Source organism: Strix uralensis, chromosome 12 (genome assembly GCF_047716275.1).
Source record: "Strix uralensis isolate ZFMK-TIS-50842 chromosome 12, bStrUra1, whole genome shotgun sequence".
In the NCBI taxonomy this organism is placed as follows: domain Eukaryota; kingdom Metazoa; phylum Chordata; class Aves; order Strigiformes; family Strigidae; genus Strix; species Strix uralensis.
The window spans coordinates 11,188,414-11,206,744 of NC_133983.1; the positions used below are offsets into that span (position 1 = coordinate 11,188,414).

Consider the following 18,331-nt stretch of genomic DNA (forward strand, 5'->3'; position numbering starts at 1 on the left):
AAACTCATTATACAGATGTTCTTTTCACAGAAGAATATCCTGTAGTCTCAATTTCTAAGGCTGTTTTTTGTTTTATAAACCAAGGGATTCAACCCGCTTCACATCTTGGATACAAAAGCATTTATTTTCATGGACTTTCCTTAGTGGAATCTTAAGTTTGCCTTCACCACAAAGGAAGTAAAATTGACTGGGTCTAACTTTGTGATTTCCAGGTATCACTAGGGTGTGCTGTAGATCATGAAATCTCAGTAAAGCACAGTTAACAAGGAAAAATCTAGCTGCTATACTAAATAGTTTAGATTAATAGAAGCAACATAGAAACATCACTGACTCAAATTCCTTTTAAAACAACTTACACACTCAGGAGAGGTAATATAACTCCTTAACAATTTAGAACATTTTTGTTACACAGGCTTGGTAAGCACAATGTGGTACACAACACAGAACTAACTAGAGTCAGGCAGATAATCACACACCTAAACTGCACATAGATAACTAAAATCCAGGAATGCAGTCTGATGGGAATTGAAAAAATGGGACTAGAACCAATATCCATAACAAACCAGGTAACAAGCAATAGGGGACTCTTTGTGGAAAAATTTATTTGAAAAAAAATTATGAGACTATTTAAGTCACTGGAACTCACAAGAGTAAGGCCTGGGGATGCAAAGTCAGGGGCTGAATAGTAATTATTTATACTAATTAATGCATAAAAACAATGGTGCTGAAATTCCCAGTGAGTACAACAGTAGAGCTGAACCAAATTAATCACAGGAAACTGCACCTGTCAGGTATCAGTTCTTAGTACAAGGGTGCCCAGCACTGAGTGACACCAGGAAGGGGACCGCAGCCTGAGAAGGTGGGAACCCTTGCTACAACCTACACCCAACCAGCTGCTCAGCTCTTGGGAGGAAGCATCTTCCTGCTCTTGCACCTATAACCTTCAGCCTAGGAAAGAAACATCTATTCTGGCACACCGTCCCATCAACTCCCAGTATAGTCACGGAGTGGCGGTGGGATAACAAACCCAGCACAATAAGGATGCTGAATCAGAAGAGCTTTTAGGCACACACTCAACTTAAGCATATATTTACACTAACAACCACAGACTCAAATGCAAATTTAAAAACATGCACCTACTTAAATACTAACAAAAGCTTAAATGGTTTACTGGCTGAGGCCCCAACTGTCAAGACATATCCAGTATGCCATAGTTAGTGGTAACAGCAAACAGAATTATCAAGTGATGCTTCAGCAGGCTGTATGAACTGAGTTTGGTAGTCTTACACCATGAACCATGTATTCATTATTATAACAATTTGTATTACTATTTGTAGCATCTAGGGAACCCCAATCAGGGCTCTATTGTGTTACAGGCTGTACAAGCACAGAAAAATAGGATGGCTCTTATAATGAGTACATCACAAGCCCCACTACCATAATTAACATTGATTAGCATCGATGCAAACAGCATGGGAAGACAAAGATTGAGCCAGTCTGGGAGCTGAGGTACTCTCTCACCCTTTAAGGTGACTCCTCTGGTTCCCAACTGCAGAACAGCAGGGAGGCTGTTTCAGTGGGGAAGGCTGCAGTCTCCAGCACTCCCAGTTAGCAGCTCCCATGAGCACATTCTAGGACACGAAATTCAAAGAGGCATCTTTGTCACTTACTAATCCAGTCTGTATCAAAGGCAACTACATCACACAGTCCTGCCCTTAAATTATCAAGCACCATTACAAACCTTCTAAGAGTGCCTTTTCTTCCTACTCAGGGCATATACATCTCTCTGAAAACACACCAGGTTGGCTGAAACAGTTGGATTAGACTGTGTATCTATGTGTCAACCTACACACAAAAGAAAGCCTGCTATTCGCTGTCACAGATCAGTATGAGCGTGAAATGCAATGGCTAGAATTGACCTCAAACAAGAATCAGTCACACTTCCAGGGTATGTAAATCAACTGAAGTCAAAACACCAGTACCAAACCTGCTCCCTAATGTCTGAATGGGATATTTTCCCTGCTTCTCCAAGCCCCCCTCCCAGCATTTGTTACTCTTCCCCAGCACTGCTATGAAGCTGTATGATTGCAACTACCACAATCAATTCTGATCAAAAAGGACAGTTAGCAACCTCTGATCCACTTAACGTATTAGAAAAAAGACCCCAAAAATCCAGATCCACTTTAAATGAAATCTCAAAAGAGTGACCTTAATGGACATGGAATGTGGAGTTTCATGTAATAAACTTTCTCCCTCCAATATACAGCCCTTGTTAGATCTATAATTATCACATGCACCTTCTCATCCCAGGCCCATGGCATTTTCCCAGGTTTGCTTTGGATACTAAAGCTGTTTTTCCTTTCCAACTGCAGGAAAGAGCATCAACAGCTCTGTAATACCAGCAAAAAAGATAACATTTTTAAATGGATAGTGTGAAATTATAGGGTTGAATATTTTGATTGTGTAATGAAACTACCTTTATTAACCAAATGAGATTCAAGACCCAAAATTTGCTTATGAACCATCCTCTCCCCATAATGTTTCTGCATGTTTTTATTGCATAACCTAACAAAATACAGCCACCTTGAATTTCACTTTCATATCCAGTACCATGGAAAATATATCCACAAAAAATACATTCACACTAGAAATTTAGATCACTTCTCCATGACATCACTCATGTCATGACCTAACCTGCAGTCTGGTGTATCCTCAGACTCTGTGCATATCTGAAGAATTCTCATATGCATTAAACTGAACATGTATGTAAATATTTGCAGGATTACACTGTAGCCACAATTTCAGCTGCAATCCAGACATGTTTACATGCTCAACTGTAGTTAGGTTCTGGTGTTTTGCTACTTTTTGTCATTCTGGTAATGTTTCTTATTTTTTTTTTTTTTTTAAGATACTTCCTACAATTTCACTCAAAGGGAAGTGAAATATAATTCTATAAAGCCTAAAAATAAACTTAGAGTTGCTAAAAAATTCATCATTTCACTCCCAGGCTTCCACCAGCTGGGCTTCTCTGCTTTAGGTTTGACACCCCTGAGAGCTACAAGCACAACTTATAAAGATGAGCAAGTTTACATGAGAATGATTAAGAGATCCAGTTTTTTAATCTTTAATTTGCCAAAATACTGTCTGGGGCACTTATTACTAGAAGACATTTGTTTCTGGTAATTTCTCACTCACTTTTAATACCGAACTTATGTTATTTGCAAATTTGGAGAGGTAACGTCCAAATACGTACGCTTCTCTATGTGTACGTCTTCCAGGTTTGCTCATTACATTCGTTAAACTATTCAATTCTCAAGGATCTACTGGAGATACAGTGAATACCCCCTGAACACCAGTTAAGAATAAACCTGTAATGAGAATAAATTACACACACATATCAATTGCCTCAAGTCCTGTAAGGAGTGAGACCCTTCCACATAAACATCTGCTGCAGAATTAAATCTGATACATTAATAAAAGCCCTCCCCACCCAAATCAAACAATGGAAGTATAACAGTTACCCTATCAGTTAAAAGAATAAACCTTTTAAATAAATAAATTTGCGCTACACCAATTTATGTCACTGTGGTACTTAAGGCGAAACCTTTTAAAGGAATAGATTTACTGTGCATACAGATCTCCACTGGGTATGTGTAATTATGCAAAGGAAAGGCATTACTTTTAAAGTGGATGAATGGCTGATACTTTTTGATTTACTGCTAGAAACAGAAAAATGGTAATGGCATGAAATAAGCATTTGCAAAACCGTTTTGGCAGACAGAAAATGTTTGATTTACCTAGGGCATCCATCAGGTTCTATACTTTAGATCAAAGTAGATAAATGGAAAGGCAAATGGATATTTGGAAAAAAAAAATCTACAGCTTTTCTGTCAGCCCTGCAAGTAAGTTAAATGTTTGGAGGTGGAAAAAGCCCAAGGCTCTCTGGATGGAAGGAAGTCATGATTCATCACTGCTCTGGCAACTACAGCTTTCCATATTTACCTGGAAAGGTGAGAATGGCATGGAAGTAGCTGTAACTTTCTCATTGTGGGCCTGATTCTGAGAGGTGATTTGAAGGCAACCAGCAAAGCTCAACATTTCCACCTGAGCTGGGAATCGATAATGCATACCCTGGGTCATATTTTCCTCTCAACTCCCAAGTTGTTCACCATCTTTTTCTCTCCTCTTCTGTCTTGAATTTACTTTGGTGAAGAAAATAGGTTCCAGTCAAGACACACATCCCCCAAAACACAAAAACCATTGCCTTCGCAGATCCTTTCAAAATCTGTGCAATAGGAAAGCACAATGAAGGTAGGACAAGGCTTACCGGACTTATCTGTGACAAGTCAGGAGACTGAAGAACCAAAAATCAGCTTCTTCCAGGGGCAGAATTCTTCTTAGAGGTTCCTAGTAAAAAGCATGATTTCTGAGTGTTCCATGATCCCGTTCTGAACTCCTCCTATACTGAAATGCATCATCAGGAGCTGTGTAGTGTATGCATTGTGTCAAAACCCTTAAAGCATCACTAGACCTGTGGTACATGTGTTGCACAGATGGTCTGAACGTGCACAGTAAATCCAAAAATGTTTGGGACACATCCAATTTGTTGTGCTTGTGAAAATTCACAGGAGGGCACATGCACAAGAGCCCCAGCCACATCAGATTTACTGCAAGTGTGCACACCACGTGCAGCAGGCATTTCCAGTAAGTGTCAGATTTGCTATACATGCACGGTAGAAAGGATTTGCTCATGTGCCAAGAAAAGGCTGCGATTACTAGACATCTGGAAATCTTGACAAACATACATAATCCTTGAATATAACCTCTCGACAAAATGTCTGGCTGGGGAAGGACATGTCTGGAGAAATTCAATGTATGTCCCTCTGCTCACTCCATCAGGGAGTAACGCAGAGTACAGTATGGCCTTTCCAGGTCTCTCCACATCATCATGAACATAAGCAGCAAACCCATCTGCTTCTTCTGCATCCATTTATTCTATGGAAGGGTTGCCCAGCTCTTAAGGGGCCAAAGAACAATCAAAACTGACATCTTTTGCCCAGATAAGTAAAAAACCCAGCAGGACGTATAATTACACAACAAGGGAGCTGGCTGCTTTCTAGGATACTCGTTTCATACATTTGTCATAACAAAATTAGCAGATATCTGTTCCTGTTGACTTACATGGCCTGTAGTTTTAACTCAGTAGCTTATCCTTGACCACTGAAATACTGGAACAGGTGACCCAGAGAGGTTGTGGAAACTCCATCCTTGCAGATATTCAAAACCTGTATGGACAAGGTCCTGAGCATCCTTTCTAGTTGTCCGTGCTTTGAGCCAGGGGGCTGGACTAGATGATGCTCCTTCCAGCCTCCACTATTCTGTAATTCTGTGGTGAAGATCTTTGCCTTCAGTTTTGTAGATGCACTTGCCTTCCAAGAAGTAATTAATTGATCATACCTCTACCATAAGCCATGGTTATCACTGTATATGGAAAGCTCAAAGATGATTTGGCCCCCTCCACAAATGCAGCATCTGCAGTGATCTGCAGTTATCAACAAAAAAATGACCAAAAATTATGAAGTTTTACCAACAGAAGAGACCAAGAAGGACGATGCTAGCCTTCTGCTGCATCCCAGTATCTGTGACTGGTAAACAGCCCTTATACATAAGGCTTTACATATACAGCTCCACAGATGAGATGAAAATCAACACATCTTCAGACCAGGCTCAGCAAGCAACACCCTGACCTTTTGTGACTATATGCCTTCCAATCTCACATCCCTAATCCCCAAGCCTATCTTTAGTTATACTTCTCTGAAACAGCAACTCTGCTACAGACTTCTGCATACATAAAGTCTTAAAATCAAGACTCAAGACTGTAAGACCACCAGATGCAGGATGCACGTACACCTATAGCAGTCAATGTACCTGTGCGAGCTGAAGATTTCTGCACATCCAGGGAGATCTGAAAGTTATACACTTTGTCTGTGGAAAAAGTCATTGCAAGCTTCGATGCAAGGAATAAAATAAGTGTTAAAATATTGAGCTAGAAGTAAGGCCAGACTGTATTTCTCCTCCTGTAATAAATCAGCACTATATGTATATATTAAATCCAATCCCTTGGTGTGTCCAGTTTCAGTGATAAAAACTTAGTGAGCAGGGCAAAAGTTATTGGGTAGAAATCGATATGCTTGCTTGTTGTCCTTGATTGGCAATAATGTGACATTTTCTCCTTGACTGTAAGAGGCACTTTTGTGATTTGGGAGCATAAAGAAATTCTGTACCTGACAGATTTATATAGTAGGAATACGCTAATGTCCTTTGACCCGCCTAAGAATAAATACGACCTACCAAATTGTCATTTTTATGGGTATTTACAACTGAGGCACTTTGTAAACCTAAGAACTAATATTTCCCAAAGGAAATCTGTGCTCTCGAATCTTGATAAATTACTGAAAAATACAAGCCGCTACCAGCCCTACAAATTTTCTCTTCTATTTCTCCTATTTTTAGTTACATAGGAGTTGTCAAAGCAGATTGGACCACTGATCTATTTCACCAAGTATGTTGCTGCAGCCATGGCTAGTGCTTCAGAGGAATCCTGTAATATTTTTGGCTATTTGATCAAGGTTGTGTGAAAAAAAATTATTTTCTGAAACTTGAAGGTTTTCAGTGTCCAACTGAAATATTAGTCATATAACTCTTTAAACTCTCAAATTACTATTAGAAAAGTATTAAAACTATAATTTCCACAGCCCAAATGCCAGCAGCTGCATTTGGTCTCATGAATGCTTCAGTTGATACTTTAAACAGACAGTGCAAGCAGTAAAATAAGCCATCCCAGTTCACCCAAACTCCAGTGCTCACCAACTCATGGGTGTAGTGTAGATACTCTGTAATTTAACTCGTTACTAACCAACTACATCCCTTGTTTCTTAATTCTCCAGGCCAGGTGACCCAGGAAGCCTTCACTTGATTGCTGTATCACAGCTCCAGTTCATCTCACCTACCCACCCATTTGCCACATAAATTTCTTCCATCACCTTCATACTGTCTCGGCCCACAAAGGCTTTCAGAAAAGACAAACTACCCACAGAGGAGAGATGGAAACTAATGAGATGAGGACCTTTGCCCTTCAGAATCTTCCTCTGGAGGATGGCAGTGCACAACTATACCTCTATAGTTTGGTGTTAAGGAAACAGAAGTTTTTGATATGAAACTGATTATTAATATTGTTGTCCATAACAGAATGGTTGAACACACTGTTTCCTTTTATCACTATTCTCCAGCTAAAAGTTGACAAAAAGTCAGCACTATTCAGGACAGTATCTAAGACACAAGACTTGCAGTATTTTTCTAGCAGAAGCTTATTGTTTCTCCTCTTGGTTATATCCCTGTACAACAGTACAGATCCTCTCAAAGACTTTCAACACATCAGATTTTAACTAAAGCATCATGACGTGGCACTCATCTCTACTTTTACTCCATTTCTAAGGGCAGCTGCTTTTCTATTTTTCTTTGCGCATCTGTGGACAACAAAATCTTTTCTCTATCACAAGAATGTCTTCATTAAGTCAGTTTCTGCCTTCAGCTTATTCTTAGTCTTCTGCATACTCTAATCTATGTATATGCACAAGAAAGGCTTGAGAGGCAAACTGAAAAAGCAGGAAGCTGGAATAAACAATGAGGCAGGAACTGCAGGAAACTCAAGCATTTTTTCTTGCCCTTACTGTGCTGCCTTCCTTTTCATCCTTGTTTACTGTTGAATTTGGGATTCCTCCTACATTTGTATGAAACATGATTTCAATGTCCTCTGTTTTGTGACCTCATTCTGATAGCAGTATGACATGGCACAGCTAATACAGTGACTGCAGCACAAAGTCAAACAATTCTAACTACTATCTTGAACACTTAATTTCATATCAGATTTGGCAAACTTAGATATTTAAAATTTCTTGTACACTTAACTTACACTTTTACACTAAATGTTGCTCCCTAAGTAATAAAAAGGTCCTAAATAGCCACTGATTCATCAGCTCCTACCCTCTACACTGGATATTCCATCTCCCTTTGCACAGGTAGTAGGACAGAAGTAGAAGTTGCATTTTAATACACAAAACACCCGATAACCCAGCAATCCACGCAACGAAACAGCATCTCTGTCCCATTCATTTCAAGTAGAGTGACATCCTCTAGAAAAATAAATTATGAAACACTAACATTTGCTGTCTGACACTGAATTTACTTTGTGAAACAATGAAAATTCAAGTGACAGGAAAGAGAGAAGTTAAACATAGACAGAGAGTAGTAGTTTTACCCCAAATCAGCAAAATCCCTTTTTAACATCTGGAAAGAAACCTACCTGTTAATAAGATCAACAGATTTTTAATCAAGATAATTACCCTCACACATCTTTTCCTTAAGTGTTTAACAAGAAACATCTTAGGCTCCCCTTACCTTTACTACTTCTAAAGCTTCAAACTGTAAGCAAAGAAACAGACTATGTTGTGAATTGCAATCCTGTTGCCTCATGTGAAAGGCTTTCCTATTTGCATTGCAGAAAAGACTTTTTTCTCCCTAAAATTATCTGTGCATTTAAAGATTGGGGTGAAAAAGCATCTATTGCTCTCAACATTTCACTAGAAACCATCTGGCTTTACTTTTAGTTCAGCTGCTGCCTCTGTTTTCCTCTATTTGCTGCAGACCTGCAGAGGCTGACAGGAAGGAGCAATAGTTTTCTGTCTGTGAGCAAAGCACAGGCGAGAAAGGGAGTCATCTGTGAAGGCTGGAATACTTCAGTGCCCCAAAGGCATCAGTCTGAGATAGTGCATAGGCAAGTAGTAACTTTGCCAGCTGAAGAATAATTGAAAGAAAGTATTTAATAGGTCTGTCTGGACCTGAGTGAGTGCCAAAGTCTTTTTGACAGATGAAGTCAGGAATATGAATGCAATCAGGAAACTATGCAACATTTTCAACTTAATATTGACCAAGTATGGACTTTCCAATAGAAAATTCCCAACCAGTCACCATATGAGAACAATGTGACTGAAGTTATTAGTCCTAACACAAGCCTTTAACAGACATCCTAAGAGAACTAGGCTTTTTATCCCTAAAACAAGTGTTCAAAGGATCAAATAATCATTGTCACTAAGAGTCAAACAATAGTTAAGAGTAGGGGGAAAAAATGGAGATAAGTTCCCTAATGCCTCAACATGAACAATTTCTTGCAAACCCCAGTACAAGCACTGGTCCTTATAAAGGAAAGGAGCTAATTGGGTACATTTCCCTGTCACCTCTAAGGCAGGAATCCAGCTCTGTCTCTGAAGGATTTTAAGGTCTGATGGTGTTTCTGCAACTGGGACTGTAGAGTGGAAGGGAAGGTCAATTCTACTACACACCATGGCATGTTAGCTCACAAAAAGAATATCTCAGCCCAATTCTCTACCCTTTCTGAACAATATATTATTTAGGTTGCATAGATAAGCACCACAAACATGCAAGAAAAAAAAAAGCCACAGATAGTTCTGTTCTGAAGCTCAGCTTCTAAGTTCCTCAGCACAGCAAACACTGACTGGATGTTACGGCAAAGGTGCAGGAAGTAAGTGAAGTTTTTGTAATGCAAACATTCAGTGGTTTCTTTTTGAAGATACATACAACTAAATATGCTCTTAAACCCAAGGAACTGTGAATTCCAAGCTGGATTTTGCTACAGATAATCATCCCTTATCGCCATAATTATCCTGCAAAACTTCAGCTTTCATTTAGGAAAAAACGTCTCCCTAAGCACAAATACCAGCAGAGATGAACTTGGAAACATAACCTAGGTGTGAACTTACAAAGTTTTAACTGAAGAGGCTGCAAACCTGAAACTATGCCAAACATCCCCCCCATGCAATTCTCTGAAGAGAACCATGCAACGTAGAAATTTGTCATGGACCTCGATATTTCACTAAAGCCAAATATTTTGGTTTCCTTCCCCCCTTCTGCTCTGCCAGGACCTGCCTGCAAGTCCTTTCCATTCCTCAGTTTTCCCCACAGTGAGGAGTTTGTTGGCATAGGTGCAGGAAACAAGAACTGGACTCCAACTTGTAATCAGGGAGTCTGCAGAATCAAAGTAATGGGATGAAAGAACAGCCTAGCAGCTGGATCAACTGCCTAAATGACACAGGGAAGAAAATCTCTGCAAATCATCCATAAATCTTACAAGCTGACATACTTTCAGCACCAAAATACCTAAAAAACCCAATTTGTCTTATTAGGTCCAAATAAAAATATTTACATTTTATGAATGGAATGAGGATTTATTAAGATTTATACATTGATTTAGACCACAAAGTCTATTATTACCTGTGAGTTTTATTCATCTATAATTTCACTAGAGACCCTCATTTTCTAGGTTTCTTTCCTTAGTAAAGGTGATACTGAATCTTCATGAAAAGTCATTTTGCTACACAAACGGACACTAACATTCTCTCTGCTGGTTTATAAGTTAACAGTGAGAACCACAGGTGAAGTTCAGGTGGGCACATCAGGGAACTGAGCTGTGGGCAATTACTGTTGTATTTTCACAATCTATTTTTAAATTTTTTCTGCTCAGCACAGAACGGACATGAGTAAGTACAGTAACTATGCAAGAGCAAAACCTGAGAGAAAGAAGAGATCCAACAAGAAAGGGAGGCCACTATCTGACATTTTAAAAGGGCAAATCGAAAGCAATCAACACCCAACAAAATGCTCAATGTAGGATGAGGTGATAGCTTAGGATATACTTAGGATACCGTAATGAGACTACCAAGTGCTGTGTGTTTTAATGTAAATTAACACAAGATAATCTCTTCACATATTTAAGTGATGCACTTCAAATTAATTAATACATATTTAATAGAAGTCTTCTTGAACAGCTGTTATTTACTTCTGGAGTTTCTACACATTAGCACTGCCTGCTTTGTTCTGCTCTGAAGTTGTTCATGCTCCAAAGTACTTTAACAACTTGGGCTGTATAAAAATTGAACACTCTTCCCAAAAGAGACAGCCTTTCTGATAACTTAATATTTTTACATTAAATATTCAAACACTTTCTGAACAAAAGGTCAAATTCTACTTACAGCATCTGTGTGAAACAGGCAAGCAGATGCTTAATGCTGCTAGACAAATACTTTCGGCACAAAGAATGATAAAGAGTTGGTGATCAGTCACATTTCCAGGCTTTAAAATCAGCTTTCGTTTACTTCCATTCCGTGAATTCTGCACTTACCATTCATATGTAACAATACAGACCCAAATTATGGCCTGTTCCTTCCATAAGTGTTACACAATGGTATGTTGAATGAAATCCTGAAGTGAAAGTGCTGTGTACAGTATTCACTACATGTTATGAGTATTACACCAAGTCCTTAGGGTTTTTGTCTTAAAGACTACTGGGTATGACATTACTTCATTCAGACCTTGCATACAGCATTAAAGTAGTTCTCACTTACCACCCCTTTCATTCAGAGGAAAACCCATTTGAGTCCCAGTGACTTCTGAGTTTTTAGGAAGTGAATGAGTAGAAACTAATTCAAGAAAGATGCTGGTAACACATTGTATTTTCACACTCACAGTGATGAATGTGACTTTTGGCAACTGTAATCAGTTTCTTTATACATCACTGAACAATCCTTATCAGTTTATCAGTTCTAGTTTTCAGGTGACTACTTGAAGATGTTTACTTTTCTTATGGCACTAGAGCACTGGCTAGTGCTTACTGCTTACATGCCAGCCTTTCTAGCTTACAGCTTTACTGAAAATAACTTTCAAAGTTGGTAATAACTGTATGAGAAAATACCTGTTGGGACAACCATCATTAAATCTTCTGTGCAATGATGTACGGAAACATACGCAACTTGTGAAAGGCCTGAAAACAGTCCTAAATACACAAAGGTGAAAAATATGTCCTGATTTAGGCACACTGATATTACTGACATCTAAATTAATTCTTTTTTATTTAATGTGGTGTTTTTCATAATAAAGAGGACATAAGACAGAACTCATTATTCAGGCTAAGAACTTAAAGACTAAACCAGATCAATGCTTTACCCAGTAAATATACTGTGGGTGAATGAGTGTGTGGAAGACAGATTTAGAAAGCATCTTCACGATCCTCAGATAATTCTGCACTGCCTTGGAGTTCGAGCTGCATATGCAAGGAATGAGGAAGATGACCTAAATTCCCCATAAACAACCCCCCCCACCCCCACCCCGAGTGTGGCTGGTAGAAGACTGGGTTAGCTTTCAGCTAGAATCAGTTTCCTGATCCCTATGAGGCCACATGAATGCTCCTGCTGACACAAGAGAAATGGTGGGGACAAGTGGTTGGGACGGAACTGTTGGTTTTGATGGAAGTCCAAGCACATGGCAGATTAAAATGCCTGTGTAAATGTAGACTTTTGAAAAAGTAGTGTTGGCACAATAAAAAGGCACCTGAAAGGGTTTCTATGCACTGAAACTTAGGAGGAAAAGGGAGCAAAGCAGAATGCCAAGATTGTCACAGGGTCTGAAGAATCTCTTTTCCAGGTCAGCACACCAAAGACATTTCACTGCTTTGATAGGAGTCATGTGGGAAGCAGACTAGTCCAGAAAAAAGAAATGTGAGAAGACTTGATCTCATGCTGTGATGTTCTAGAATCACCATTATGTTAATGAAACTAAATTTCTTGAAAATCTCTTTGCCTTTGGAAGGAGGGTGTATCTTTTGTTCAGAGAAGCATAGGCACTCTGCCAGCTGATACCAAAAAATGTGTTTGTATACTTGCTTTTGCTTTGATATCTACAATATAGCTTTCATTACCATAATGAAGCCTGATGCATAGATGTCAACGAGAGAGAGAGAGAGAGATCCCAGAGGACAAACTTGGCTCCTAGTCCCAAGGAATGAAAACATATGCCCACATTTTATACAGCCATGACATAACAGATATTGGGTTATTTTAAACTTCCTTAGAGCTAAAAGATCAAATTCAAGGGGAATCTCTTACAACATACACAGTGAGACTGTTATATTTTTCCTCTACATTTTACAGGAAAAATGAAAATCTGTGTTTACCTGTCAGCTTTAGTAGAAAGGTTTCCATCATAATTACACCTTGTTTATTGGAAGGAACCTGGCAGTTTTTAACATCACTAATACTAGTCTGGAGAGGTACAGAGCTGTAGGAGCTTGCTGAAAAATAACAATAAACCTTTATTAAAATTTCCAATTTTTGCAAAAACATTTTGACTAAATTTCAACTCTACTTAAAATGTAATTAAATATTTACATTTATTCTCTAATAAGTATTGTAAGTAAATCAATTTCCCAAGTATCTTAAATTTTTGCATGGTATACAATTACTACATTTTTGTAATAAATGCACTATTCTAATGAAAAAATAATGATCTTGAACTTTAATAGAGCCCCTCATTTGAGATGAAAGTGCTGTACATTCATTCATTTATTATATCTTACAACCCCTGTGTGATGTAGGTACTATTATCATCATTTTACAGATGGGGAAATTGAAAGGCTAATTAACTTGTCCAATTTACAATACTCTTAGCTGTAAACTTAGGGCATCCTATTGTACTCACAGGCAAAACAAAACTCAGCTCACCTGTGATGAATATTTACTACAAATTCTTAAACTCCATAAGCATTTTACTTATAGGGGAGAATATATTACACAAGCCTTTGGAGAGTTGGTTTCGCATTGATGATGGCTTTGAGGGCCACAGAAATGTGCTGCCTAGAAAGAAACATCAGAGCACCAGTTTATTTTAGTGTCATCACGTTTCCCAGCTAGTTATGGAGATGATGTGCGTTTTCATTTAATGTTATTAGGCATTCAAGCACACATTTGTGCTTTAATTCTGTATGATGCATGATACTGCACTTATACACACACAAAAAAATACTGTTTGCTGACAAACTCATTCTCTCAGTTTACTTATGTGTTCCATAAATTTCTTTACTCTGTCAGGATCAACACCATTTGCCCAATAACCTTCTTTCTTGAAATACGAACCAATTATTAGAGCATTTGCATCCAAGTAATTCCTCATATTCTCCAGAGTCACTCCAGACCCAATCAGCACAGGAATCTTCACAGCATGTTTAACCTCTGAAGAGAAGAAAACTAAAATTAGGGTTAAGTCCCATCTTTGAAACTCTATCAAGACTCTAATTTGTATAGTTTTTCAACAATAAAGAAAGGTGAGTATCAAGAAACTCATGATCATGGTATTTCTTACTTCTACTATAGAATGAAACAACTTCTCTAGAAAAAACACCTTTAGCTCTGAACAGCTGTTGAGAAATATCTCACTTTTATTTCATTTTGCATTCTGTTGTTGTATGAAATGGTGCAGAATAATATTCCTGGCCACATATCAGAGGATGGTTTCAGTGCTATGGAAGATATGAAAGTTGGGTCTTGGTACTATACCTGTACCCCTCTTTATTCTCAAGGAACAAGATTTAAGCAAGATTAAGTTGAGCTGGCTGGCAGAGAACGTACTGCATTTTACTATACTCCCTCAAATTCACTTCTATTCCACGACCCTGCTAAGAAGAGATAGTAGATGCAGGAAATTTTTGCACAGCAGGACCAGACCCTTTTACTTACTGTGACTGGTATCATCACCCTTAGAGCCTCCGTTGTGCTTGAGGTACTACACATACACGGGAAGGAGCTATCGTTTACTAGTGTGTTGCAGTAGCACCCAGTACAGATCCCAGGCAAACCAGGTAGGTCTATTGCCTTGAAAAGGATTTACTGATGCTGGAGGGACCATGTGGGCTGCCACGCCCCATCTAGAGTTTTAACTGTTCTCTATTTCCCTCACCTTAAGATGGGAATAATCACCTCCCCCAATCTTTCCATGAAGTAATCAAAATACAGCTACAAGAATAAGATGCCAATCTTGTTTCCATTCATTGGAAGCTCAGATTCTTTTTTGCAAGTCTGGTGAGATGGTGACACTGGCAGAACTATTCAGCAGAGCTGTGCTCATTACAATTCTTCAGTCATCAGTTTAAATCAGAATAACGGTAGTTGGACTGGTGTGTATTTCTGTCAGGTCTCCTTGCTGAATTTATGCTATGTTGACAATTAGTAGAAGATCTTCAGTGAAGAAACAAGAAGGGCCTTATTCATAGGGAATAGAAAAGGAACGTGCTTGCTGCTTCATGATCCATTTCAGGGACTCGGAAGTAGGAAAGCAAGCAGTGGTCGTATAGACTCATTGATAGCTCCAGCTAGTTTACCGGAAAGCAAAAGGTAGTACTGATAAAGACTACTTCTCTTTCTATGAGTGATAATGGAATAAAAAAGAAAATTATTATTTTCTACATACAGCATGTGTTAATTATCTGACCCTATACCTAGGTCCAAAATGAGAAATAGACAAAATATCAAAATATTACAGATCCACTTCACCCCTCACGTACAGGGGTGGATTTCAGTCCATGGTTCAGGTGATCACATTCACTGTGAAATGCATGCATTCTGACAGACCTGACTGTGCAGAAACTGCTCTGTGGATCAGTTACCGGAGTTTAACATTTTTTAGAATAAAACCAAAAGGGGATGGCTGTTTTGACCATGGAAAGGTTCCCCATGGATAAATAATAGGTTATTAGAGTATTTTCTGCAGGACTTGGGTCAATACTATCTCTGGGAAACAAAAAATTAAAAATCCCTGTTCAAGAATTACTAAGCATCCTTCTCATCCTTTCATTTCAAACTGACCATCCTAAGAGTCACTCACAGGACTGGATGCTTTATCATTTACTTAGAGAAATGTTGAGGCATTATTTCTGACCTTTAAAAACACACAAATTGATTTAATTGGTGATAAAGTGATGTAAGATGGTTAGAGCTTGAAGTAACTAGGGAAAGCATATATGCAACATATAAGTCTGCCTCAAAACACTGTTTGTTTAAGTGAAGTTTCATCAGAAGCCTAACTTATTAATTATGCTTCAGGGAAGACTAATTATTTATCACCTTCCTACTTCACCGAAGAAAGGGGATCAATTAAAATGCTCTTGAATCTCTTTTTAGGTCACATGCCCTACCATTTTTCTTACAAACATTTTAACACAAAAATAAAACCATTCCACACAGTCCTTATTGAAAATTTTAAACAAATCAGATGGATCATGCATATATGATTAAAACTATAGTTATTTCTATGCATATTTTATATTCTTATAGTCATCCTGCTTACAGCAACAAAATAATTCATTTTTAGTTATTTATAGCATTATTACTGAAATACTATCCTATAAAAATCAGAATTTTATTTATATAGTATCTACGTGCCCTTAGAAATATCGTATCTGCTTTACATAGATACCAATGCATAATTAAGGTGCTACGACTGACCGCAGATTTGTGCAACAGTACTTTACTGTATTCCCAGAAGAACTGCATTCCAAGTCAATATTTGTTTTTATGACAAGTGTGTAAGGCACATTAGCAGGTACTTGTTTTATAATTATTCCACATCAGCAGGAAAAGTAAAGAGCCAAATAACTAAACAGAGCATGATCACATGGGTGAGAGACAATAGCTTAGCCCTACCAGGCAAAGAGTAAAAACCAGTGAAACCTGAGACTGCTGTGAAACTATAAAAAACCCCAAAGCTTTCCAGAGTAGCAAGGTAACCAACTCCTGCTGCGATCCATAAATGACACATGAAGCCCATACACACATCTCCTGTGCTGGAGATGTATTCAAGATTGACAACGTAGAGAATGGCAATGAGAGTGCTTGGTCTGCAATGAGACTGGGTTACCTAATTAGGTACACTACAGATGCTACTGTTAAGTCATTTCCAAGCACATCAAGGCCTCAAGTTGATTAGTAGAAGGTGACTTGTCTATTAGCTGTGTTAATACAAATTCTAACTTGTAAAGAAACTAAAGCAACAACAGTGAGATATGCTTTTGTGTGGCAATGTTCAGTCACTGTCAAGATGTCTCTAAACACAGAGCTTTGCTTTAAATCCCTCAGCTTTCTTGGCTTCCTTCTGCTTACGTATTTTTTAACACAAAGAGAAAAAGAGACAATTTTGTGATGTTACAGTAACAAGATCCTAAAGTTTACACAACTTGCACATTTCTCTATTTCAATAAACTGTAACTAGAGGGCACTGTGCTCTTTCTTGTGACAGTACATCTGCAGACATGTCTTTAATAAAATCAAATGAAATAGTGCTTGGTTGCAAAGCACAATGAAAGCATTTGAACTATGGTATACACAAGTTACATGAAATAAAGGCCAAATGCTCCTAGCTTGAAAACAATGGTGAAGAGCAGCGCAAAAATAAGCACCACTGTGCCAATAACTTGCTCAACTACTCTTCAACAGCTTTTTCATATGCAGTAATCACTGTACCGTACACAACACTATGCTTATGGTAATGCTCCACTGTAACACATTTTAGTTTTTTAATTCAAAGGACTTTTTCTCTGTCATTAAATCTAGGGTTTACAAAAAGTACTCATCAGAGACTCACATCTCTCATTCATCTCTGAGGGTACCGCAAAGGCAGCAGCCTCTATTTTGACCTAAATGTACCATCAAAAGGTGAGAGGGTAAATCAGTCTTGATGCCCCTTTTATGAACAGTAACTAAGGAGGTGACAGTCACAGCCAGCTGTTGGGTTTCATGATGTACCCTGTTTTCCACTGGTTACTCAGCTGAGGCCATTTGCTTTGTTCACACAGATAACTAAGTAGTCATTACACAAAGCTCTGGTCACTTAAAATACAGCCTGGATGTGAAGCAGGTATTTCAGCAGTTACATCCAAACAGAAAACCTGGTAGATTCACTCTCCAACCAAAGAATGTTTCACAATGTAGCAAACTGAAGAAACTTCTATAAACCTCTTAAATGAAAATATGTTTTTTTAAATAAATTAATTGTAATTCAAAATGCTCAGCTATAATTCCTGTTCCACAGTAACCTGAAGTCTGATTTTTAGACCTTGTACTCTGTCAACCACTGGTGCCCCGGTATGCCCAGGGAGCCCTGGACCAAAGCCTGCCAGCCTCTGTGAGGAGCGATGCTGATGGTTGCCTACAAGAAGGCAGAGACACAAACTACAAACAAAACTCTACTGAACACAGTTCTCTGGCTTGACAGGGAAACACTCGTTTCCCACACCCCATCACAAATCAGTCAATTCAACACAAAGACACAAAGGCAAAAACACTTCTATATTACTGCACCACAAAGCTGAAAAAAAGACATGACAAAAATCTCATCTGTCTCTTGGTTCTGCTTTCAAGAGATGCTCTGCAGTGTG

At 38.5% G+C, this 18,331-nt stretch overlaps 1 protein-coding gene across 10 annotated transcripts in view; it reads right to left on the minus strand.

Annotated features, from left to right (window-relative positions):
* Positions 1–18,331, minus strand: part of LOC141948820 (uncharacterized protein F13E9.13, mitochondrial-like) — a 50,401-nt gene that overhangs the window by 11,046 nt on the left and 21,024 nt on the right. For 2 of the 10 annotated variants that reach the window (XM_074881726.1, XM_074881721.1), the window contains 3 exons: positions 14,040–14,135; positions 13,082–13,198; positions 10,281–11,905 (listed from right to left, as the gene is read on the minus strand). In XM_074881726.1, coding sequence (XP_074737827.1) covers positions 11,793–11,905; positions 13,082–13,198; positions 14,040–14,135 — 326 coding nt within the window. In that variant the 3' untranslated portion in view covers positions 10,281–11,792. The other 8 variants (XM_074881724.1, XM_074881728.1, XM_074881727.1 and 5 more) reach the window with 8 other exon arrangements.